General features: G+C 52.3%; 1 protein-coding gene and 1 non-coding gene across 3 annotated transcripts; both read right to left on the reverse strand.

Annotated features, from left to right (window-relative positions):
* Positions 1 to 6035: 6035 nt before the first annotated feature.
* Positions 6036 to 6118, reverse strand: TRNAL-CAG. The gene has a single exon. It is a non-coding gene; the product is annotated as a tRNA-Leu (tRNA).
* A 7676-nt stretch (positions 6119 to 13794) lies between these two features.
* Positions 13795 to 25781, reverse strand: DND1 (DND microRNA-mediated repression inhibitor 1). Of its 2 annotated transcripts, none has more exons than XM_034779270.1 (5): positions 25724 to 25781; positions 23144 to 23261; positions 16750 to 17211; positions 15940 to 16149; positions 13795 to 14978 (listed from the first exon to the last, which is right to left on the reverse strand). In XM_034779270.1, the coding sequence occupies exons 1-5, from the start codon at positions 25745 to 25747 to the stop codon at positions 14962 to 14964; spliced, it is 831 nt and encodes a 276-aa protein (XP_034635161.1). In that variant the 5' UTR covers positions 25748 to 25781; the 3' UTR covers positions 13795 to 14961. The 2 variants fall into 2 exon arrangements, with proteins under 2 accessions (XP_034635161.1, XP_034635160.1); XM_034779269.1 differs by having other exon boundaries at positions 15730 to 16149.
* Between the last annotated feature and the right edge of the window lie 324 nt (positions 25782 to 26105).

Here is a 26105-nt window from a genome sequence, read left to right on the forward strand (position 1 = left end):
TCCACATGTGCATCTGACCTGTGTGAACGGGTCAGGTTGCCTATGCCCCTGTGTGCATCTGGAAACCCAAGAAGCGGGGCCTCATGCTCTGGGGCTGCCCCATCTGTACAAAAGACGAGGGCAACTATGGGGCCCATTTAGCCCTAAGAAGAGCAGTTTCTGCCTTTGGCTGGGGAGGTGTGAAGGGGAGAGCTGGAAGCCTGTGAAGTTAGGTTTCTTGCCCTAAGAAGAGCGCAGCTGTAGGTGAGCTAGTGCTGTTGCTGTGGTGAAGACAGCTCTCTGCTAGTCTTGAGATGTCCAAGACAGCCTTGTGGCACCAGGTTCCCTCTCAAGACAGGAAATGCGGCCTCCTGGCTTCTCACCACCAGGAATAATGAGAGCCTCTTGTGGAGGGGCTGGGGCTGGCTGAACTGTGCCCCTCTGGGGATAGCCCTGCCCTTCTAAGCGGCCTGGAAGGGAACAGTTCAGGCAGCAGCGAGCCAGACCCTGAGTTCAGGGAGGTTATTTTTACCTGTGTCACTTTTTAAATGGGCAGAAAGTGGCACAGGGACTGATTTGGGCTGGCGCCGGAGTAGATCCCTTTGCGTGGCATTTGTGCTGCAGGAGCTGAGCACCGGGGATCTGGGGAACGGACGAAGCCTTGCCAAGCTCTTCGCTATGTGTAGTTGCTGGGGAGGCGAGGAAGAGAAGGTGCCATTGTCTAGGATACAAGAGGGAGTTCATGCAGTTGAGGTTATAGGAAGGATGTACTGGCCTTGAAGACAGACCCTCTGAGCTGGGCAGGCTGCGGTGCTCACAGACCTTCATCCAAACCTGGTTAGGAGGAGCCCCACCGCCGCCTGCCTTCCCTCCTCTGCTTCCTCTTCTCCCTCCCCCTCTGACACCAAGCTGCCGTTAGACCTCCGACTTCCCAGCCTGCCTGCCTGCCCTCGCTAGCCCCAGCAGAATTGTTGGTAATTTGAAAAAGTCTGGTTCAGGGTGAACAAAATGGGTTGGGTTTTTTGAGTATTTGTAAATGCCTAGAGTCACAAAATGGCCAGTGGAGGCGCTGCTGTCCCTTCCACCCTTAAACATGTTAGCCCAGTGGATAGACACTCAGCTGGGATGTGGGAGACCGAGGTCTGAATCCTCACTTTGGGCTAGGGCTCTAAACACAGGTGCCTGCCCTTCCAAGTGCCTGCCCTAACCCCAGGTTATTGGCATGAAGTGCTCTCAGTCTCTCTTACAGAAGCTGTTCCGCTTTGTGTGATTATTCTTTGGAGTAGAGGGCTGGGACTGGAACCTCAGTCTCCCAAGTGAGTGCTCTGGCCATTGGGCTGTAGAGTCGTTCTCACATTCGTATGCTGGTCTAATGACTATTCAGGCATTTTACCCAAAGTGGAACAGCTTCAAAGGAGAGATTGGGAGAGATCCACATACAAATAGCCTCGGTCCAAAGCAGGGAGTTGAACCTTGGTCTCCCACATTACAGGGGAGCATGCTAGCCACTGGGCTAGAGATTATATGGTGTGGGGAAGGGTACAAGCTCCACCATCTCCTATGGTGTGAATGGCACCTATATCCCCTGGTGAATCAGGACAACAAAAAATGTACAGGCTAAAACTATCTGGCAAATTCATGTGAAATCTGTGAATATAAGAGGGTTAAAAAAAAAAACTAGATAAGTTCATGGAGGAGGATAGGTCCATCAATGGCTATTAGTTAGGATGGGCAGAAATGGTGTCCCTAGCCTCCGTTTGCCAGAAGCTGGGAATGAGCGACAGGGGATGGATCACTCGATGATTACCTGTTCTGTTCATTCCCTCTGGGGTCCCTGGCAATGGTCCCTGTCGGAAGAGAGGATACTGGGCTAGATGGTCCTTTGGTCTGACCCAGTATGGCCGTTCTTATGTTCTTAATAGTTTTGGGTCAACAGAAACTGCTAATAAAAAAAAAAATTATTTGTCCAAAAAAAAATTGCCCAACTCTAATCTAACACAGTTTGGTTAACGCAGTTCTCAGAAAACAATTTGTTTCTACAACAGAGAGGGAGATGAGGCTGGAGCCCTGCTAGCGGGACTCAGAACATGAGCAGGCTCTGGCTGTGCCTGGGAAGCAGAGAGAACCACATTCTGGGTAACCAGGCTCTGATTCGCTTGGCCTGGTTACAGCTAACCCTGTTGGGGGTACTCGCACAGCAGCGAGTTCCCGGCAGGAATGGCAGCTCTGCTGGTTTGTCCATGCTGCATGGCAGTGTTTGTATCAGTGCATGCTGGGAAAAGGTGGCTGTAACTCCACAGAGCAGCTGGTGCCAGGGCAGCCATTTCCCAGATGCAGTGCACAACCTGGGAGAAAGGAGGACTGGCTAACCTGCTTACATGGACACACAGGCAGATGCCACAGGCATTCTTGTGCACAGAGTATAAACACAATAACACCCATGCAGTTAGGAGCTGTGAGTTAGCCATGTCGATGTGGACATGAGCCATATATGAAGTCAAACATGTGCCAACCTGTTATAACTCAGTAAGTCCTCGTGCGTTCAAATATGGTGGAGCTGGGAACCTAGTTCTGACATGGTTCCAGTGTGTAGGGTATGTAGGACCACAGCTTTGTTTCCCTACATGGGCGAATGCCTTGGACATACTCATTGATTCATAGAGTTTAAGGCTAGAAGGGACAATTAGCTCAGATAGTCTGATCAGTACATTACAGGCCATGATATTCACCCAAATGTCCCTGTTGCTTTAGTCAAACTAAAGTATTTTAGCCTTCAAGAGACTCAACTGTTGTGTGCCACAGGCAGAGAACAGGACAGACTGAGATGCCACCTGCCTGAGACCCCTGTAACGGTAGGGAATTGATCAGGTGAAAATATGGCCAGATGATCCGGGGATCCATGCTACAAAGGAAGATGAAACACACACCCTCAAGGCGCCAGACAATCTGACATGGGGAAATTCCTTCCTGACTCCAGACCTAGCAGTTAGTTAGACCTGAGCATGTGAGCAAGACTCACCAGCCAGGCATCTAAGAGTGATTCTCTGTACCACCTCACCGAGCTGGACCTGCTGGCTCCCCCTAAAGAAAATTCCCTGCCTGGGATCACATGGTGTGACATGGACCAATCCTGGGGCTGAGATTATAGCTGCACACAGGGACCCATCTGACTGCTGTGCCATCCTGTAGCTCCAGGGCTGACCCTGCTGGCAGGCCCTCCCACTGCAACCGGCTCAACCCAGCCAAAGCTCTGGTGGGCCTGTCCTGCCTAACATCCAAGCCTTGGCGGATGGCAAAACTGGTTCTAGGGCAGCTGTTTAACTGTTGCATTCACATAATTTGTGAACCTCAAAGTCCTTCACTTAACTTTTAAACTCCTGCCTTCCATGTGCTTGTCTCTCTGCAGTGAGTACATGGCACCATCCCCCACCCTCTCTGCTGGGCAGGGGTGGGGATGGAGCCTGCGGGCAGACTGGTCCCCCGTATTTGTTCCTGCTCAGGACATTCATACAGTGTTTCATTCCAGACTTTCATAATAAAACACATTTGGCTGCCTTTAGGGCACTGTGGGGGTTGTGTGCTGTGAACTCTTGCCTCTGCTCTGTTCTAGGTGGAAGGGACAGGTGGGTTCTAGGGCCTCTATGGCTTCGTCTCTCATGCTGCAGTTTCCAAACTGCTCTGCAAGGGCCTGGTCCCTCAGCCTGGGGTAGATGCTGTTTGGGAACCCCTGCTTTGGTAGGGTTAGTGCTGGTGCAGCGTGCTGGCTTGGCAGCTGTGCAAGGTGAAGGCCAGTGGTCCTCATGTGGACAGCACCAGGCAGGGAAGTGGCATGGTCCGCAATGTCCTATAGCAGGAGTGGGCAAACTACGGCCCGCGGGCCGGATCTGGCCTGTTAGATTGCCACCTGCATGGCGCTGCAGGCCCCACGCCACTCCTGGAAGCGGCTAGTACCATGTCCCTGAGGCCCCTGGGGGAGGGGGAGCAGAGGGCTCTGTGCGCTGCCCTCGCCTGTGGGTTCCTCCCCCTGCAGCTCCGGCCAATGGGAGCTGCGGGGGGAGGTACCTATGGGCGAGGGCAGTGCACGGAACCCTCTGCCACCCCCTTCCCCAGGGGGTGCAGGGATGTGGTGCTGGCTGCTTCTGGGAGTGGCGTGGGGCCAGGGCAGGCAGGGAGCCTGCCTTGGCCCCAGTGCGTGCCGCTGCGACCCCGGAGCCACTCCAGGTAAGTGGTGCCAGGCTGGAGCCCGCACCCTGAATCCCTCCTTCACCTCGCACCCCAACCCCCTGCCCTGAGCCCCCTCCTGGACTCCACACCTCTTCCTGCACCCCAACCCCCTTCCTTAAGCCCCATCATACACCCTGCACCCCTTCTCTGCCCCAACCCTCTGCCCTGAGCCCCCTGCTGCACTCCTCCCTGCACCCCTCCCCTAAGCCCCTCATACACCCCACACCCCTTCTCTGCCCCAACCTCTTGCCCTGAGCCACTTCCTGCACACTGCACACCCCGCAATTCCTCCTGCACCCTAACCCCCTGCCCCACCCCTACATTCATGGCCACGCATGCAATTTCTCCACCCAGATGTGGCCCTCGGGCCAAAAAGTTTGTCCACCCCTGTCATATGGCCTCCCATGGTTGGAAAACACTCACAGGAACAAGGGGCAGGGCCATCTCCGGTTGGTAACACCTTGTAAAAAAATGGTGCATTTTGGGAGGTCAATCCAGGCTTTCTATTGGGCAACCTCAATGACTAGCCTGACCCAGAGCAGCTAACAGCAAAGGCACACTAGTGCCGCCAAGGCCAGTTCTGCCATTGCTTTCCATGTGCTGGGCTCCTGGTTGGCTGCTGGCATTCATGTCTCCTTCCACATAACTGCTGGAGAACTGGCCCCACTCTGTCAGTTGCCTGTTGGTCCCTCTAATTGGCTTTGATTTCTCCTCTCATAAATTAGGGTGTGACAGCAGCACCTCCATGGCATCTCTCAAAGCACTCTGAAAGGCAAAGTGTGAGCCTCAGGCTGTAGTGAGGGAAACCAAGGCAGAGCTTAAGGCCAATGCTTTCAAATGGCAGTGTCCAAACCATGTCCCTCCAGCCATACAGTTTTACGAGGGCTGAGCCCCCCTTCAGCTCCCTAGGACCGTAGCCCTACTGCCAACAACACTTTGCTAGGGAATGAGGGGTGGGTTCCCAGCCATGGCCAGGAGCTGGAGGAGCACAAGGGGCAGCGAGCAGAAGCCATTGCACCTGAGCTGAAGCTCCCATCTCTGAGCACTAGGCCCTTGCCCACCATTGTGCCTGAGATATATAAAAAACAACCCCCCACCCATTGTAATTCCTTTGGCTTACCCCCACCTTGCCAGCCTTGTGAGCATCAGCTCCCCTGTTCCAGTCGTCTGCACTGCATGAGAGGGGAGGCCTGCTGGGGCAGAGATTCAGAGAGGAGCCTGAATGAAGAAGACCCCACCAGTGCCCCAGAATGGTGTTGGCTCCAGCTTTCTGCTGCCTGGAGCTTCTGATGGAACTAACGGGGGTGGGTGAGTGAGGGGAGAATGGCCTTCACTCAGAAGGTTAGAATCAGACCCAGCCTCTCTCCCCAGCCCAGTGCCGCCTAGTGGCCACACAGAGCAGAATAGCTCATCTGAGCCAGCACTCCCAGGGTTTCCTTGGATTTGTTCCAGGTACCCTGGCAGCATTGTACTGGTCAGAGGGGCAGAACCTGGCTCTGCTTCCTAGCTTCAAGCCATGATGATAGTCACACAGCTTCAGGCCTCAGCATTTGCCTTTCCTTAGGCTTGGGGAATTGCTCTTTAACATCACTGATTGATGTAGGTAGTGTGAGCAGTGGCTGTGCTGGGGGGAGGGATCAAAGGCTGGCTCGTCCTCACTCTCCTCTGTGCAGTTGAGCTTTCCTAGCCTGCCATTAGGCGAGGGATGCTGCCCATCTCTGGAATACAGAAAAAGGCTGCACCCTATATAATATCACAGGCACAGCAGCTTATGCGAGATATTTACCACTTTCTTGGCTGCTTTTAGGAGTGGATTTAATAAAAAATGCATTTGTCAGAAGTGGGATTCGAACCCACGCCTCCAGGGGAGACTGCGACCTGAACGCAGCGCCTTAGACCGCTCGGCCATCCTGACAGTTATGGGGGAAAAAACCCTCCTGAGGGAAGCTGTGCTTACTTGCCAGGCCTACTCTTTCCAGGCACTTGTATTGCTTTGCTTTTACCCAGCTGCATGCCCTGCTATTTCCTCTCCTTCCTCCTGCTGCATGCAATGGGTCCAAGGTTTGTTTCAATGTTTTGTAGTAAGCTGCCACCCTGTGGCTATTTTGAGCCATCGCGGTTAAACTGACTGCCAGCTCCCCCCAGCTTACGGTGTCCTTGCAGCCCTGTGACTCCAGGCAAAGCTGTACCAGTTTGTTTAACCTACTGCCGTTGCCCTCACTTGTAGCACAAAAGACAGCCAGGCCTCACCCCAACACCCAGCAGGAGACAGGCACACTGGCATTTGGGAAGAGCCCCATGGCTGGCTAATCGGCCCAAGAGTTTGAAACCACGAGAGAGGATTTGGGGTCAGTCTGTCAAAGGTATTTAGGCACCACAGCAGCTTAGGCACTTTTGAAAAATCCCATGAGGCACCTAAATACCTGTAAAGATCCAGCTTTCAGCACCTTGTGACTTCAGACTCAACCACAGTGGCCTTGCTTCACTGACTGATCTTCTGTTAGCCTGCCCTTTAGCACCCATTGCAACAAGACCTTGATGATACCTGTTCTGTTCATTCCCTCTGGAGCAACTGGTACTGGCCACTGCTGGAAGACAGGACACTGGGCTAGATGGACCTTTGGTCTGACCCAGTGTGGCCATTCTTATGTTCTTATGACCTGGAGCGTTTGAGAGTTTGTTCATTCACCATTTCTCTTTATTGCAGCCCCTTGGGCCTGTGAACTCTTCAGAAGAAGCACCTAGTTTGTCAGTACATTTTACCCATTGTGCAGCACCTGGGATTACTCTGCACCCCAGAAATCACTGACAGCTAAACTCTAAGCACATAGGCAGCAAGAGCGAGGAACTTGCCCTCCTGCTATACCTCACTTGGGGTCCTATGTGTGGCAACAGCAGCACATGCAGCTGGGGCTTTTAACATTTTAGCAGTGATCAATTAAAATGTTGTGAGCAGGGGAGTCACCTGCCCCTTTATGTAAAGACAGCTCTTAGAGCAGAGGTTCTCAAACTGGGGGTCATGAGCCCTCAGGGGGTCAGAAGGTGGTTACATGGGGGTCACAAGCTATCAGCTCTGTGGGGCTAAGAGCCCAAAGCCTGGTCCTGTGTGAGGCTGACAGCCCCAAGCCCCTGTTAAATTAACCCCTTTTTAATTTATAAGGGGGTTACACAGAGGCTTGCTGTGTGAAAGGGGTCACCAATACAAGAAGTTTGAGAACCACTCTTAAGAGTAACAAAGGGGAAGGAAAGAAGGAATAGTCAGCAGCAATAGACCAGTTATTGGGAAAAAGCTCTTTGCTTTTTATAAATTAGCAACAAAGATGCTACCACTTGCAGAGAGACTACAGCTTGCTACGTGCTCTTAAACCTCAGAGGGGATGGGAGTGTAGCAAGACTTTAAACTCTGGCGTGTTTTTATTACAGTGAAAGTCAGAGGCTCCTGTCACGGGTCGACAGGCCCAGTGTTCGTTCAGAGAGCCCCTTCAGTATGGCAGCCCCCTCTGGGTCACACTCCCACTAGGGGAGGTCTCTTGACTTCTCTGTCTCCTAGGATCAAACCTCAGAGCTTTCAGCTCCCCTGCTTCATGCCATGAGCTCCCTGCTGAGTACCCCTGGATTGGGCACCTGAGGGAGACTGGCACACCCAAAGGGAGCAACGCACCCCTCCCCACTGCAGGAGTGACTCTTTGCCAGCAGGATTTATTAGATGTCTGGAACACAGCATAGAATGCCCGTAGATACCGAGAACAGAAAGTTACAGAATAGGTCATGTGGGTTAGTGCTGAGCCCTCTGACCCCTTCTTTAGTCCCAGTCCAGAAGCTTCTCTCCTGCCTCCAGCAGCCCACACTTAACAAGTGCACCTGGCTCTCCTCAGTCCTTTGTTCTCCAGTTGGTCACACCACACAGGCTTCCTGTAGAGGGTGGGCCATCCCCAACCCTTTGTTGCTAGGTGCCAAGTGTACGGACAATTGGTGTGGCTATTGTTTCTGGGCCTCTCCCTGGGCAAAGGGCCCCAGGCAGCTCAGGCTTGATCACAGTTGTATCTCTGAAGCTATGAACACTACAGTTTATGTCGGTATAAGTTATGTCACTGAGGGGTGTGACTAAGGGTATGTCTACACTACAAAATTAAATTGATTTTATAGACAATGATTTTTAGAAATCAATTTTATACAGTCAATTGTGTGTGTCCACATGAAGCACATTAAGTCGGCGGAGTGCATCCTTACTACCATGGCTAGCATCGACTTATGGAGTGGTGCACAGTGGGTAGTTATCCCACAGTTCCCGCAGTCTCTGCCACCCCTTGGAATTTTGGGTTAAGCGCCCAATGCGGCAAAAACATTGTCACAGGTGGTTTTGGGTACATGGTGTCAGTCACCCCTCCCTCTGTGAAAGCAACATGTCAATCTTTTTGCGCCTTTTTTCCTGTGTTACCCATGCAGATGCCATATCCCGGCAAGCACGGAGCCCACTCAGCTCACTCACACACTTTAAAAGCTCGCTAGGTCAGACCTCAGCGCAACCAACATTCCCGTTGTTAGTGCTGCTTGCTGTGTGCTCCATAATATCTGTGAGAGTAAGGGGGAGACGTTTATGGCAGGGTGGGAGGTTGAGGCAAATCACCTGGCATCCAATTTTGAGCAGCCAGACACCAGAGCCATTAGAAGAGCACAGCAAGGCACACTGTGCATCAGAGAGGCTTTGAAAACCAGTTTCATGACTGGTTAGGCTACGGTGTGATGGTTGTATGCGTTTCTCCTTGAAGCAAACCTGCCCCTTTTGTTGATTTTAATTCCCTGTAAACCAGCCACCCTCCTCCCTTTGAAATAAAGTAACTATAGTTTTGAAACCATGCATTCTTTATTAATAAAATAAAATAAAAAAAAAAGAGATAACAGACAAGGTAGCCCAGGTGAGGTGGGGGAGGAGAGAAGGACACAGCCAAACTGCTTATTATAGCCACACTAAAAATCAAACTGTTTGAATAACAGCCTTCTGTTGCTTGGGCCATCCTCTGGAGGGGAGGGGCTGGGTGCCCGGAGCCTCCCCCCCACGTTCTTGAACATGGGGAGGAGGGTAGGTGGTTATACAGTGGATGCCGCGTGGGTCTGTGCTCTTGCTGGCTTTCTTCAGCATCACGTCCTGCCTCCGCTCTTCATGCGGACTTAATTCTTTCCTGGCCTCTGCCACTGAACGCTTCCATGCATTAAGCTGTGTCCTATCAGTGCAGGAGGACTGCATGAACTTGGAAAACATGTCATCACAAGTGCGTTTTTTTCCATCTTCTAATCTGCGATAAGCTCAGGGAGGGAAGTGATAGGGGGAGCATAGAAACATTCTACCCTCTGATTCTGGGGGGACTGCATGGTCACCTGTGCTGCTGAATTCACCACACTGACCAAACAGGAAATTAAACAAAAGTTCCCACAGCTTTTCCTATGTACCTGGCTAGTGCATCTGAGTTCAAAGTGCTGTCACAGCAGCCACATTGGAGCACTCAGGGATAGCTCTTGGAGACCACTACCCCGGATTTGCATCTGCACTACCCCAAATTCGACCCAGCAAGGTTGATTTTAGTGCTAATCCCCTCCTCAGGGGAGGAGTACAGAAGTCAATTTTAAGAGCCCTTTAAGTTGAAGGAACGGGGTTGGTTATGTGGACACATTTATTTTAAAATTGATGTAACACGGCTAAATTCAACCTAATCCCATAGTGTAGACCAGGCCTAAGCAGCCCCTGGAGGGATGTTAGTTACACTAACCTAAGCACCAGTGTGGACATTGCTTCTCCCGCCAACATAGCCACCCCTGCTCAGGTGTGTGGGAGTAATTAAGTTGATGGGAGAGCTCTCTCCTGGCAGCATAGTGTCTGGGCTAGCAACACTGCCTAGGTGCAGCTGCACCATTGTAAGCTCTGCAGTGTAGCCATAGCCTATCTCCCCCCCCGCCCAGTTAAATATGTATTGCACAGGGGAAACTGAGGCACACACAATAGTCCTACAAAATATTAAAAATTCCCCACTTCATCCCAGCCCCAAGCTGGGAACAGGTGCTAGGTGCTGTACCAACATATACAAAAAGGACACTCCCTCTGCCCAAGTGACAGTCTAATTTAGACATGGGCAAACTACAGCCCGTGGGACCATCCTGCCCAGCCCCTGAGCTCCCGGCCAGGGAGCCTAGTGCCCAACCCCTCCCCCACTGCCGTACTCTGGCCCCCCGCTCCTGGGAGGGCAGCTGGTTCTGGCTCCGTGTCATGGCTGCGAGCTCCTGTTGCTGGTAAGGGGGTCGGGGGAGAGGGGAGCAGGTAAGGGAGCGGTTGGATGGGGCAAAGGTTCAGGGGCGCAGCTGTCAGGGGATGGGGAACAGGGAGGGTTGGGAGTGAGAGTCCCAGGGGGCCTGTCAGGGGGTTGGGATGTGGCTAGGGGTCAGGAGGGCAGTCAGTGGACAGGGAGCGGGGGGGGTTGGATAAGTGGGTGGGATCCCAGGGGACAGTTAGGGGCAGGGGGTCCTGGGAGGGGGTGGTCAGGGGATAAGGAGCAGAGGGTGGTTGGATAGGGGGCAGGGATCCCGGGAGGGGGCAGTCAGGGGACAAGGAGCAGGGGGATTGGATGGGTCAGGGGTTCTGATGAGTGCAGTCAGGGGGCAGGAAGTGGGAGGGGGCGGATGGGGGCAGTGACGAGGCTGTTTGGGAAGGCACAGTCTTCCTTATGTGGCCCTCCATACAGTTGCACAACCCCGATGTGGCCCTTGGGTCAAAAAGTTTGCCCACCCCACTCTAACTGGACAAAGGGTGGGAGGAGAAACAGATTAAGTAATGCACTCACATAGCAAGTCAGTGGATGAAGGAGGACTTGAATCCCACTCCCAAATCCCAGTTCCATGCCCCAGGAGCTATGCCACACTGCCTTCTGGTAGCACTTTAGTTTAAACAGCAGCCACCCCTTGACTTCATTAAATCAACATACCTGGCCCTTCGCATAAGGGCTCAAAATAGCCCAACCTTCCACTATATAGCTGACTGCTCCTGCATTGGCTGTAGCTTTCCTGATACTGGGGGTGGGGGGGAGGGGGGAAGAGAGAAGACAAGGGGGAGGGGAGAAACTTCGGCTTTGTACATTATGGAAAAACCACCAGTGTGTCCTCTGCTGCAGCTTGCCTTACGCACTATCCCAAGCTGCTCTGGCCTGGACACAGCCCTTTCTCTCCTCTCCTGCCCTAGGCCTAGGATGGGTTTCTACTCCCTCCCTTTCCAGAAACCAGTGACAGACAAGTGGGTGGCAGTACAAGGGCTCAGTGTGGTTACCTGGTATCAGCCTGTCCAAAGTCAGGCCCCATTAAAAAAAGGTGTCAAGTTAGGCCTGGAATTCCAGGAGTGACCAGTGATTTTGGGTGCCAACACATTGAATTTTAAGCACATGGTAGGGTGGAAAACAGAACCAGAGCAGGTTCATTCAAGCCAGTGATTCCCATCATCTCAAGCCCTAACAACACTTAGACATGGAGACATATTGAAGAGTTGCTCTGACAGAACTGGTCCAAGGCACCACACAGTTACCTGCACCAGAGGACCGCTGTGACCACCCTGACAGGTTGGGACAGAGACAAGGCAATACCACTCCTGCAGGAGCGAGTCACACAAAAGACAGCACAGTCCCTTAACTGCAAGAGCCATTTGCATGGAGAGTTTACAAGCCATTCCAGAAAGCACTCAGCTAGGAAGGATAGGGGAAAGGTCACCCTCATGGGAAGGCACTAAGGAGCTAGGGCAGAGATGATGGGAGGGAGTCCAGAGAGGCGAGTACTCTGCTCTGGCTCTCCTACACCACGCCCTCCAACAGGGCTTTCCATACCATAGACAGCACATTCATCAGTATAGAGTAGCCAAACGGTGTCCCAACTGGGCTGTTTTATCACTAAAGGATGCCAGTGTACATCCCTTGCCCACCCCCTTACCAGTAAGAGGGGGAACCCCCTAGTCTCAACAGCAGAAGAGCTTGACAAAAGAGGAGAGGGGAAATGTGACAGAGGGCAATCGCCAGCAGATCCTTGGGAAACCTTATTGAATTAAGGGAGTTTCTGTACTATGGGACTAGGGTGTACTCTCTAGCAGAACATGTGATGTGAGGCTGTGGGATTCAAGGACTAGATTGAACAAGGTGGCAGATGAGAATGAACAGGTTGGATCCGTAAATGTGAAGTGGGTTTCCTGGGAAATACTTTGGAGAGGTTAATGCAAATTCCCTTACACAAAACCAAGCCTGCCAGACATAGGCCCTGACACTAGGCTGCTGCTTACCTGTAGCAGAAGCTGGAGATCAAGGGCCTGAGCTGCATCAATAAAAAGGCCAATCAACCCAGTCTGGGCTCTAGTTCTGAATCAGACAGCTATGAACTAGTAACAAAGGGAAAGGGATATTTGTGGATGCTGAATTTGTAACAGCTAACAGGGGCCTAGGGTGGAGTGGGCATGAGCTCCAGGAAGCACTGTACCTCGCATGGAGGTGTTTTTTTTTTAGTGTTTTCAAAAAGTTTCACATTAAGAATAAATGTACTTGCTTAAAAACAGCTTGGTGTAACTGCAGGCAGTTACTCTGGGCATAGGCAGTGGAGAGGAAGCAAAGCACAGACAGTGGCCAGTTTATGTAGTTTGGCTTGCTGGGAATGTCACAGTACAGGCAGGGAACTGCAGCATGGAACCCCCCACCCCCAGGAGGGAGAGAACAAACTGGTCTCTGCCACCACCATGAGATGACAGCAGGAAGCCAGAGAACTTAAGTAGGTGCCCACAGTGGACCATAGGAGAGGAAACGGGTGCAGCTGTCCTGAACTGACAGAACTCCCAAGGAAGGGGCAGTTGGTTTCTCAAGAGGATGTGAGCCACCACCATGAGGCAGGTGCTTCACTCCTAGCTGAGCCTTTGCAGTCACCCCCAAAACCCTCTAAAAAATCCTGCAAGCTCCAACTCAGGAGCAGAGCCTCTGCCACCCCTCCCCAAGTTCTTTAAGGCCAGGGCAGCTCACCAGCAGACAGACCCTGGAGACACTCAGTACCGGGCGTGAAGCTGAGCACCTGCCACTGCTCCCTGAAGCATTTAAGCTTCCACTTTACCTTCAGCAGTGGCTGCCCCCTGCCAGCAACTCTCCCTACACCCCAGCAGCTCCTCCCTAACCCTGCCAGCCCCAGGCATTAGCTAATGGAGCCATGAGGTTGAGCTTTTCAAGGCCCAAACGCCATGTGAGCGGACAGGCCAGTGCTGGAGATAAAGCAGTGGGAAGAGCAGAGCTCATGCTGCTCGGGGCAGGGACTAGGCAGCCAGAGGTTAGACCAGAGGATACTCTAGAACAGGACCTCACTGGCCTGGCTTTGGGGAAGGAAGAGTGTAGCTGCTGACATGGAAGCCCACCAGCCCTTCTGCTCCAGCAGGATGGTGACTCAGCATTCCAGCAGTGGAGAAGGACCCCTCTCCCTGAGCTCAAGCCAACACTGGTGACAGAGGTAGGATCCATTCCACATATGGGGGGCCCAAAAGGCTGTTGGCACCATACTCCAGAGAAGACAGGACACAGCAGTTGCCTTTCAGGCTACTTTAATAGAACTTCCCTTCAGTCAGTCTGAATGACCATTCATACACAGCGGCATGGACTATCAATGCCACTGGGGACCAGAGAACCCCAAATGCCATTTCCTTACAGTCCCTTGCTCATAAATACCTTGGTGCCTCAGAGAGGTGGTCACCATTTCCTCATTAAAAACAGCTCCCATCAGCATGGCAGCCATGACCCTCCCCTACTTAGGCACTAGCAGGATTCAGGAAAGGCCTCTGCTCACAACTCAGCCCAGGAGGGATGCTTCCAATGAAGAACATTGGATTCTTCCAAACAGTGCCTAGGCCAGTGGAACAGGCAGCAATGCAGGGGGTATTTCCCACCCAGCACTAGTCCCATGCTCTTCCTTGCTTCACAGGACAGTTGTCTGACCTCACTGGCCAAGGCCACAATAAGAAACTCAACCAAGCTTTTAAAACAAAGTAAACAACCTTTAACAGAATAAGTCAAACAAAAAGGCAAGAGAACAAGATTTAGGCCCAGGAATTTAAACAGAGCAGCCCTTCCCCCAGGTGGGGGTGGGGGAAGCAGAGGTTTGCTCAGTGCACCTGCAGGGCTTGCTATCAATATAGCACTGTGCTGTACATGCCAGGGACAGTCATTAATTGCCCAGTCTAATAACAGGGAGTTCCCCAGACCCTCTCCAAAGAGCACTGTACATCCCCCTCTCTACCACGCTGGCAGGTGTATTTCAATACAAATAAAACCCAAATAGAACAAAAGAAAAATCTTTGAGCCTGGTCAGACTCACCTAGTTGCCCAGCATGCATCCTCTATGACCCCAAGACCTATGCAGATGGGGTCCTTCATTGCCTGGCCAATTTAGCCTGTCCTACAATGGTATGTGGGAATCCCCATGACATCCACCTTCCCCCGTCTCACTGGGTTAACCCACCTGGGCACACCAGAGCAGAGAACAAAAACATTTAAAAAAACCTAAGACAAATCTGTGTCAAACTAACATCTGAGAGAAAACACAAAAACAGACGAACAGGGACCAGAAGCAGCCTCTGCTCAGTGCCCACGTCCTGTAAAACCAGCTTACAATACGTCAGCACATCAGTCCCACCCCTCCTCCCCACAGGAACGCAAAGCCAATGCACCAAGCCCCAGAGGGGCAGCACATGGCTCTGTGGAAACATCCAGCCTACACCACCGGGCACCCTGTTGGAGAAGGAAAAGAGAATTAGAGCCATATGCAACACAACAGAGAGATGAACAGTCAGAGAGACAGCCCACTCCTCCCCTTCCCAAATAGACCATTTACCCAGCCTTTCCTGCAGCTCACAGCTCCTCCTTCAACTTCAGCTCTCATCAATACACGCCAGCCACTGGAGTGCTAGCACAGGAAGCCCATAACCCAGTCACTCCACTGGGTAGCAATTCACCTACCCTCCAGCAGGAGGTGTTTCACATTCCTTTGATTCCTGCTCCCTTCCCCACCCTTGCAATCCCAAAGGCAACAGGAGATACTAGCATCCCCTAACCTGGAGGGCAGGAAATCCCTCAAGCAAGGAGAGGTTCCCAAGATTAAAATTATTTCAAGGTTTAATTTCATCTTCCTCCTCACTGGCTTATTTCACTTTCGTTCGGAATTTCCCCCTCAGCCAGACTCTGGGCGGTTCATGCCTGGTCTCTAACTCTACCGGAAGTGTCTCACGCATAAGGACAAAGCTGCAATGGCTGGGTTGGGCATGCAGAAGAGGACCATCTATCAACCCCTGACATTCCACTGGAAAGAATGTGCAAATGTTTCTATGGTTCTTTCCTAAACCTACATAAAAGGGTCAAGATACCAGGCTGAATTTGGTCCAACAGCATCCCCATAACTGAGACACTGGGTTTTTAATGCCCTAGCTGTTGAGGCTGAGGGGAACAAAGCCCAAGACGTCTGCAGAGCCATGCAAGGACTCACCCAAAGTTTTGAGCAGCTGCAGCGCTATGGCATTCTTGGCCTTGTCATGTCCACTCAAGCCAGACTTATCAGGTTTGATCCACATAAACCCACTGAAGGGGGATGGGTAACCTGGAATGACCACCTGATACCAGAACCGCAGCCAGCCGTCAGGGTTCGCTTGTACACATTTAGTCAGAAACACAGGGATTCCCAGCCGCTGCTTCTTACACAGTGCGTTCAGGTAGTCTAACACGCAGAATGCCTGTGGCAAAGGGCATGTCACGGCACCATGAGGTGTCTGGCTCGGACTGCCACTCTTGCAGCCACCAGGCTGCAAGCTTTCTGGAAAGGTTCTCTCTGTGTTGGCACGGAGTTTCTGCTTCATGTCTACTTTCAGCCAATCCACTTCAATTTCCTCTTCATACAGACCCAAGTTACCTATGCACAAGAAGAAGCAGGTCTCAGTTTCAGAGCATTGGTGCTCCTGGTGCTGAGAATGGGGATGGTAAATGCAAGATACAGGCAAGAAAGCAAGAGGGAGTAAAAATGCACACAGATTCCTCCACACACAAAGGTATTGGATACAAGACAGTGAGACCCTACTGATAATTCTCTGCAGTTCTGGGTTGGGTTTACACTGACAATGGCTACAGGTTACCAGATTATAGGCCTAACCTAGAGAAAACCCCACCCCCAAACTCATCTAGCCTGAGGGAAAAGCGACAGCTCTGCTGTCATTTTCAAGTTCTCCTTTCTGCCCTGGTGATTTATACCCCAGGATAGCTGGGGCAATCAACGGTCACAAACAAAAGCAACATCCAAATGGACATGGAAAGGGACAAGACGGCAACCAATGTTGCCATTTTAAGGCGATACCAGCCTGTCAGGACAAGAGACGTCAGTAGACCAAAAGATACATGCACCCACTACTCCCAGACTAGTGCCCAGAGAAGCCACTGCCACTTGTGGGATCTGCAACGCCCCTGCCATTCTGACTCCTCTTGCCCTGGCCCGCTCCTCCCCACAGAGGTTGAGTACCTTCCACTAGAGTTTTCTTGGCCATGGCTGCAGCTCGGTGGGAGTTGTATTTCAGCACTGCGAGCTGTCCCCCCTTCCGGGAGGGGCTGGGATACAGGGAAATGTTCAGGACCCCCGTGGTCACCTCCTGCAACAGTGTCCGCAGCTGGCCCTGCTCCATCGAGGATGACAGGCCATCCACACACAGCTCACACTTCTCAGTGCTCCTGCAAACCATGATGGGGCAGCCCTTCTGCACCTCAAAGTTGTTCAGAGCAGCAATAGCTATTTGCGCACTGCGCCGATTGCTGTACTTGGCATAGGCAAAGCCACGGTTGAGCCCACTGAAGGTCATCATGAGGCGGAACTCATACAGCTTGCCCACGCTTTGGAAGAGAGGAATTAGTTTGTTTTCATAGATGTCCTGAGGGAGTTTTCCAATGAATACCTCTGAGCCGGATGGAGGGGGCTCCCCAATCCAGCCTGCAGATACACAACAAAAGCCAAGCAGTAAGATTGTGAGAGACACCCAGTCTCCAACAACCGCACTTCCCTGAAACTCAGTTCGACAAGAGGCTGTGCCCCCAGGGCACAAAGTGAACCAGGCCTCAGCTTATCCCTTATCTGCAGAAGGATTCTGGGTAGGCAATGTGCCTTGGACACCAGCTCTGCACACAGGACAGGATAGAGCAGATCCAAAAGGGTAAAAAGCAAGGTTGTCCTGCTCAGTGGGAGAGGACAGGGGGAACCCTCTCATCCAGGGGTGATAAAAATGTTAAAAAAAAAATTTTTACTTTGTTTTTTAAATTATTATACATTTTACTTTTTATAAGTAAACCTGTTTATAATGAAATCTGAGTAAATAATTGCTTAAAACATTTAAATAAAATAAGTTAAATCCATGAGCTGCTATCAAAAACTTGGCATTAAAGGCTGCTTTTCTATAGGAGGCAAGATGGTTTTCCCCTGATTCTAATTTTGCTTTAGAAATATGGCACAATAGGTCATGTACTGTATTAAATGTGTTTTATTTAAAAAAGTATATGCTGTTGTGTTTAATTAAATTCCAGTTACCATCCTCATGGAGCTTCACAAATCATGAGCAAAAAGTTAATTATCTAGTAAGTAAGCCATATATCAGTTACCATTCTAACATACTAAAAAACATACAATTAAGACTCTGAAAATATAAAGCTCTAAAGTTGCTTAAATACATGTAGCAAAAAGATGCACTAACCTAGTGTCAAGGCTCTACTTAGTCATAAAGCAACATGTTTTAATGGGTACACCAACCAATAAGACAGCACCTTTCTTTAGAAAAGAACTGAAGCACAAATGGAAAAGTTAATTAAAATCAGTATTTAAACAGAGGCTCTCACTTGGTGACTTGAGGATCAGTGATCTTCAAAGGCCTCGATTTAAAGCAATCCACCCTGCTCCCCTCACAGAAGCCTCCAGCTGAGGCCCCCCAGCTCTGGGCCAGGGTTCAGAGATTAAGGGGGCATTGGGTTGGCTGTGTGTGGAGCAGAGTGACCACAGTGCCCCCCAACCACATCACCCTGGGCGGTTGCCCATATAATCCACCTGTAAGACCAGCCCTGCCCCCACAAAAAGCAACAATCCCCCTCATACCACGGCAACCTCACTTCTGCGCTACTGCTGGCTGTGGCGCTTCCTTCCAAGCTGGGTGCCTGCCCAGAAGCCACTGCTCTCTGGCCGCCCAGCTCTGAAGGCAGCACAGAAGTAAGGGTGGCAATACTGTGACGCCCCCCTACAATGGACAGATTTTACAGGGGAGACCAGATTTCATGGTCTGTGGTGCATATTTCACGCTTGTGAATTTGGTAGGGCCCTAAGCAGGAGTCTTTTCGGTACCTCTGAGGGCTCAGGTGGTAGGTGTGAATGCTTAACACATACAGACTTTGCACAGAAGTCTAACACATCCTTGATCTTTAATAGAGAAAATTACTCCAGTTTATAGTGTAGACATACCCTAAGCCAACCTCTATTAGGTTGGCTTACAACCACCATAGTAATTACTGTGGTGGTGCATGTCTATACTACTCTCCTTGGGTTGGTGGTGCACATCCTCACCAGAAGCGCTTCCACTGACCTAAAAGGGGCAGTGTGGGGAGCTGAGACCCTAGTCTCTCCATTTTGCTGGCAGCTCCCTGAAGGAGCCTGAGGTCCCCCCCTGCCCCAATTGCCTCCCCATTCCTTGCCAGGAGCAGGGGCAAACCACCTGGGGTTTCTCACCTCCCTGCTCCCGGCTCCAGAGCCATAAAATTGACAAGACAGCCAGACAGCCAACATTCTCGGCCGGGAGTAGGGTCCAGCTGCCCATCTCTCCGGGGAGTAAGAGGCAGTTGGGCTCTAGCTGCCCAGCTTTCTTGTCAATTGACAAGAGCCAACAGCTTATGTACGGAATGCAGTGTCTACACAGACACTGTTGCCCTAACTACACCAACATAAACCCTACACCTCTCATGGCAGTGGAGGAATTATATTGGTGTAGTGGGGCACTCACATCGGTGGGACAAGGCTGCAGTGTAGACACTGACATAATTAGGTTGATGTAAGCTGCCTAACGTCGACCTAACTACATGCATCCGATGAAGTGGGTATTCACCCATGAAAGCTCATGCTCCAATACATCTGTTAGTCTATAAGGTGCCACAGGACTCTTTGCTGACCTAACAGTAGCGGATACCATGCCTCAGATTACAGATCATTTAGAAAACAACCTGACTGCAACACCCCTCACTAGCTCACCCTGCCCTTGGCAGACCAACTCTGTTCAGGTAGATAAGCCGGGCCCCTGGCCTCAGACTTCTACACACTGGACTGCTTCTCCTGCATGGAGACTTCCAGCCCAGCTTGCCTTCTCGGTCCTTGGCTGATCCACACCCTCCCTCCCCTCCTGCCCAACATATCGCCTGTACATTTGTGCCTGACCTTTCCTAGTTTGTACATCCCACCAACACCTCCTCTTTGTTCTGTGTTTGACAACTTTCAACTCCTGCCATTCCCCCATCCCTTCAGAGAGAGGTGGGCGTATCTTCTCATAGCTGGAGTACACCCAGGCCTGGTCTACATTACAAAGTTCAGTCAACATAAGCTGCCTTGCATCAACCTAGTTGTGCGTGTATGTGTAAACTGGTCTCCCACCAATGCAAGGTCTCCATTACACCAACATAGTAGTATCAGCTCCCCAAGCAGCACTGAGCCATGGTTGACATACAGAGGGTCACAGTGCGAGTGTAGACCCTGCATTACCTATGTAGACCCTAACAGTCCTCCAGCAGCTGTCCCACAGTGCCTGACACATTCAACTGTCATCTCCACTGCCCATGACTCAGAGACCAGAAGCCACCCCCACCTTTGAAATTTTTAAATGCCTTTTCCTGACTGTCCATCTTGGCAAGCACACCTAGTAGATTGCTGTGTGCAGCTGCCCAGCTGGTCATAGGCTCCAGCCTGGAGTGGACAGGAGATATCAGAACTTCTGTGCCTGTGGGGAGAAGAGGCTGTGCAGGCATAGCTCCAATCCAGCTGTAGAAACATGGACACCTATGAGCAGGTAGCACAGGACAATGAGAATGACAGGGATCAGCAGCAGTGCCATGTGAAAGCGAAGGAACTGAGTCAGGCATGTCACAAGCCAGGAAGGCAAACGGTCAATCTGGTTTTATCTGTAGCCAGACAGGACTTGTACCTGCTCATACTGGGGGTGGGGGGGTGTTGGGGATTGACATAACCATCCCATGTGTCACCTCTGGGAGGAACCTTGCAGCCCCATGTCCCTGGGCCAGGACAGCCAATCCCACCAGCTCCTGGAGGGCTGGGCCCATTGCCTTGGGAAACTCGCAGCACCACAGTGTCTTCCGAGAGCTCCTGTACCTTGTGGACACCTCAGCACAGGGAGGGTTGCAGGCAATGCCCCAAACTCTGGGTGAGCAGAGGAAGTGCCCAATATCTTCCCCAGCAAACCCCTGCACCCCCCGCCCCCAATTCTGAGCTCAGTCCAGGGCCACCACACTCCCCACAAGAGTTACCTGCAGGTGGGGGGCACTGTCCTTCTCCCACTGCCCACCGCTCCACCCTCTCCTCTCCCCAGGCATATTTCCTGCTCACTCAGCCTCTGTCCCCAGCAGCTGGACCCAGGCTGGGAGCAGAGGGGCTGAGACCGAGCCGCTTCTCCCACTGGCTGAGGGTGGCTGCTCAGGGTAGCTGCAGAGCAATGGCTGCCTGAGCAAGCGCCTGGCTGGGGAAGCAGTAGCAGCCCACCTCCTCCACTTCCACCTTGGCCCAGCTGCCAGGGACAGGGGCTGAGCTGGAAATAAGCTTGCAGGGGGGCACCTCTTACTCGCTTGCCCCCCGTCTCCAGCAGCCAGGCCTGGGCCGCTGCTGCCTCCACAGCTGGGCTTTTCCAAGCAGCAGCCACGCTGCACAGAGGCAGCCACCTTCACCCAGCGTGCAAAGTGGCTCCATCCTGCCCCCTCTGCTCCCTGCCTGGGCCCAGCTGCCAGGGAGAGGGACTGAGTGAGCCAGAAACATGCCAAGGAGAGGCACAGCAGCAGGACAGACCCCTCTTGACCCACTGGCAGGACACGAAGAGCAAGCGCAGCTCGGCGCCAGAGCCATCCTTACTCACACGCAAGCTACATTTGGGGCACCACATTGCCCTACGCAGCTGCATGCTGCTCCAGTGGCCAGCCCGATCCCCTGGCCAGGAAAGCTGCCCCCACTCCCACTCCACCCCTTCCCCAAATCCCCCACCCCTTTCCCTGAGCTACATGCTGGGGGACTGCAGCAGGGGTTGGGTGTGCCCTGCACTCACTGGCAACAGGAAGCGGAGCAACCCAGCCGCAGCCCGCTCCCAGCCATGCCACTGGTGAGTTCTGGGGGGGTAGTTCCTCCCTGCTCCCCAAGTCTGGGAGCCTGGGGAGCAGGCTGAGGCCAGGTCACTCCACTTCCCGCCGCGTTGTGAGCGCGGGGTCAGGCCTGTCCTGCAATCACTGGGCAGCGGGAAGTGGAACGATCCAGCCCCAACCCACTTTGCTGGTTCGTGCTAGGGGGCGGTTTCCCCCCTGCCCCCAAAGACCTTGGGCGCATTTCCCCCCCTTCCCCGGAGGCCTGGGGCCAACCCCTGTGGAGGGGTGGCATAGGGCACCACAATGTCTAGGAGTGGCCCTGCTCGGTGCTTGCAGAAATGGGGCATGTGACTCATGCATGTGACTCATACCCCGACATCACCTCTGTCTGTAGCTGTTATGGGCTTGAGGGGTTCCCCCTTCACACATGCAGAACACCTGAGCCAGATAAGGTGGTGAAAGAGGAGGACTTGAGATGACATGCTGAGCAAGATCCTGCAAGCAAGAGCTGTATCAGATTGTGAACGAAGGACCTGGAGGTTGAATACCGCAGACTGTATGGAGAAGGATAGAGTGGACAGGAGAAAGATCCAGGAGTCCCAGCAGGAAACGATGACAGATTTATCAGGATATAATGGAGCTCCTCCAGCAGCAAAAATCCCTATAGACTCTTGTGGACCTACATGTTCAAACACAGGCTTGCCCCCTTTTGCAGTCCATGGAGAGCTCCATCATAGCACCCCAATACACCCCTCACTCTTCTTGTGGCTCTACAAATTCCAAAAATATTGTGTATCCTGTGCCTGCAATGCTCATGATAATAGTGCAGAGCTGCGCAGACTCCATGCTTCTATCAGAGATGGCCAACAATGACAAGCCCTGCCTGGGTTCACAGGACTTTTAAAACAGGAGCAAAAATTATGGGGTAGAGAGGTTATGAGATGCAGAAAGTTACATGATAGGAACTTGACCCTGCAGTTCCACTCACCCCTGTGCAACTTGTTTCTGCTCCTCCATGCACTGCCAGAACACAATGAGTTGCACACCAGGATACCTACCCACTGCATATCGTTATAGGCACACCTAGTGAGCGTGCAGAACACCAATGCAAGGAGCCAAGCATACAAGTGCACAAGTGATATGCTAACTTCACCAGCTTTTTACCTATGTAACTTGCACTGGCAAGAGTTTGTACTGTGGATGTGTCCCAATGTGCTTCACTCTGGGTAAGTTGTCACTGAGTTCGAATAGCCCAACATTGTCCCTGGTCTGGCAGAGACATGACAATTTCTTGCCAGCAGAAGTGGAATACACACACACACTTGTGATACTAGTTTTCATAGCAACAGCTTCACAATATCAATGAAAATTCTTACATTGTACAGATGCCCCCAAATCACCACACTTCCTCATCAGGAAACTTATCTAGGTTTTCCATTAATTGCTACTCGCTACGGAGCAGTGAATGGACTCAGCAGTTTGGAACCAGTAGAGTGACTATATTTCTATGCCTAAAGCAACTGAAAAAGCAGTCTACATACCTGAGGGAGGGCCTCCATACTTCCTCTGACCATTGACCTGCACCAGTTGGATGCCAGTCTCCTTCACCCAGGCCAACAGGGCTGTTTTATTGTTCTGATTGACAGCATCACTCCACATCTGTCAAGGAACCAGATAGACACTTTGTCCAAGGTCCCAGTGGTTATTTCTGACCTCACACCTGAGGCCTTCAAAGGAAGGGAGTTAGCAGTGATCCATCCCACCAGTAGACGGACACCCATTTACAACCCTCCTCCAAAAACAACTATCAAGTGGTATGTAAAACTTTAGACTGTGCTTTCTTATTCTCCAGGGTCAGAGAACATGTGACAAGACTCATTACATCACAGAGACCTCCAGTGGCTCTACTCAGTCAAGGTTCACCTACCTAGTCTGATTAAATGGAGCCATGGTAGATCCCATGTTGCAGGGAGCCTCATCAGCTCACACCCACCCACTCCATGGTGATGAGGACCTATGAAGCTCCCAGGTTGCAGAAGGTTTTCAAGAGAAACACCTCAGTATTCGAGAAAAGCTAAAGAGTAATACATAAAAAGGTGTAGCAAGCAGTCAGCCACCAACTCAGACTGATGCTAAGATTGGCATCCTATTCCAGATGTATGTCCTGAGAGAATACCATATTGCTGTGAGACTCACTCGCGCCAATTAGAAGCTGCATTTTATAAGACTTAAATTGCAACTCAGCTGGAGTGAACAGACTGGAGAAATATTGGTAAAGTGGCAGCTCCCATACCCCACCCAAAGAGACATCAGCATCTTTCCTGGGTATGAAGATACCGTAAAACAAGGAGTTCTTAAAACCTTTCCTACATGGGACCATTGCATCAATGTCACTCAAGTTTTTTTTTTAAACCCACTTTAATTAAACTGGTGCAAACCCCTGTGTATAGGCTCTTATTCTGGTTTCAAAACAAGCATGTTTTGATTTAGCTTAAGGTGATTAGAAGTCAGTTTAAATTGCATTAAAATAAGTGCAGCCACACAGGGGTCTGCACTAGTCTAACTAGATTGGGTTAGCAGTCACGCTTTACATTAATACAGGGCAGCTTTCCAAAGTAAGCAAGCATTTTAGAGACTGCTCTCAAGCCTCAACTTTATAGTTTCTACAGCTAGTACATATTTAGTTGTACTGTTTTTCTAAAACAGGAAAAATCCTTCCAGAAGGTAGAGATTAGACAGCAGGAAAGAGATTGGCCCTAAACTCCCTAGTTTTCTAAACCAGCAACAATGCTCCCTGCATACAGAATCCAACTTGCCAGGGCACCTCACGGGCTTAACACAGCCATGAAAAGGTAGAGATGGCCATAATACATGTTAAGATTTTAAGTCACCTTCCCCCTCCCCTTTTAAAGATGGGCTTCCTCCCCAGTTTGAGTTGTCTTTATGGGGCTCTAAAAGAGTGTCTTATGAAGATGGTTTTTCCCCATTAATCTGGGAATGCAGCACCCTGCCACCAAAGCTAAGCAACTTGCATCTCTTGAGGAGAAACATGGTCTGGCTGCAACAGCCAGCTGAACAGAGTGGTAGCTGAGCAGTTGGGGAAAATGGTGTCAGCCAGAACAGGCAGGGGGTGTGCCAAAACTATCAACGTACAACAGATCGTGCCGAGGCAGCCTTAACAGACTGACATTTACACATAATTAAAGCCAAAATTTGTAGCTAAATCCTGGGGAGAGTTACATTAATTTATCTCTGATTGTTTGCAGGCTCCAAGCCTTTGAGGGATCAGTAGCACAGGCGCCGATTTCCAGAACCCCACCCCACCTCTTCCTGGAGTTCCACCTACTCCCCTGCTCCTCCGCAGGGGACGGGCATCACCGAACACAGCCTCGCTGGACTCCCACATCGGGGCGCACACAACCTCCGGGCTCCTCCATGCTGACAAGGGCGCCACCCCAGCCTCTTGGGACCCACGGGTGGGGGGAGAGAAAGAAGAGGTCCCAGAGGGGATCCAAGTTCATTAACGCTCCCGGACCCTGGGGCAGACTCCTCTCCACAAAGCGCCTGTTTAGGGGAGTCTCCAGGGAGGTAATTCGGCCCCTTGGCCAGACCCGCAGCAAAACTGGCTGCACGGCTCCGCCGGGCCCCTGAACCTGGCACCCGCCATCCTCAGGGCCAGTTTGCGGAGCCAAGAGGGGCAGCACACGGGAGCACTCGAGCGACTACCCCAAACCAGCGATGGCAACAACCCCGCACATCCCTCCAAGCCTGCGTCCCCCGCGCCAGGAGGGTCCCGGCAGCCCCGCCCTGCCCTCTACCGGAGGAGACGCTCACAGCGAAGCTCGCTCCGCTGCCTGCAGACGGGACGGGCCCCCTGGGGCCGGGAAAGTGCTGAGCCCCGCTCCAGGAGCCCTGTGCCGGCGGAAGGCGCCACAACAGCCAAAGAGGCTGCGCTGCCCGAGGACGCTGGAGGTTCCTCCTGCCCTCGGGTGGGAAGCAAGAGGCGGCTAGAGCTACCCAGGGATCCCAGGACAACGTGCTCGGCACCAGAGCCCAGGCTCCTTCACTCGCGCCGCCATCCAACCAGACGGGCCCCTGCAGGGGAGGCCCGGGGCGCTCACCTGCGCCTCCAGCGCGCCCTCCATGCTACACCAGCCAAACCCGCCACAGCAGCGGCTGCGCCCGCCGCCCCTTTATACCCTCCCCAGGCCTGGAAGCTTCCAGTGGCCGCGATCGGGGCTCGCTCATTGGGCGCTGGCTGGGCTCACCCCGCCCCCGGGCTGCAGGGTGGGGCTGGCCTCGGCCCCGACGGCGCGCCTCGCTCCGGCACCCAGGGCGAAGCGGCTGAGGCGAAGTTGCCGTCTCTGGGCATCGCTACAAAGTTACAGCCCTTGGGGGGCCTGCGGAGAGGGGCGCTGCTCCCCGCAGCTTCCGCGCCAGGGCTGCCGGCAAGGCAAGGGGGCAGGGGCCATGCGGGCAGTTTCCCCACGAAAGGGGTGGGAC

This window comes from Trachemys scripta, chromosome 8, assembly GCF_013100865.1.
Source record: "Trachemys scripta elegans isolate TJP31775 chromosome 8, CAS_Tse_1.0, whole genome shotgun sequence".
Classification (NCBI taxonomy): domain Eukaryota; kingdom Metazoa; phylum Chordata; order Testudines; family Emydidae; genus Trachemys; species Trachemys scripta.

Coding starts and splice junctions, on each gene's coding strand:
- DND1 (XM_034779269.1), bottom strand. CDS start 25,747: ATGGAGGGCGCGCTGGAGGCGCAG. Junction 23,262..25,723: donor AGGGCGCGCTGGAGGCGCAG/GTGAGCGCCCCG, acceptor GTTCCTTGACAG/ATGTGGAGTGATGCTGTCAA. Junction 16,150..16,749: donor CAAGAAAACTCTAGTGGAAG/GTACTCAACCTC, acceptor TCTTGTGCATAG/GTAACTTGGGTCTGTATGAA.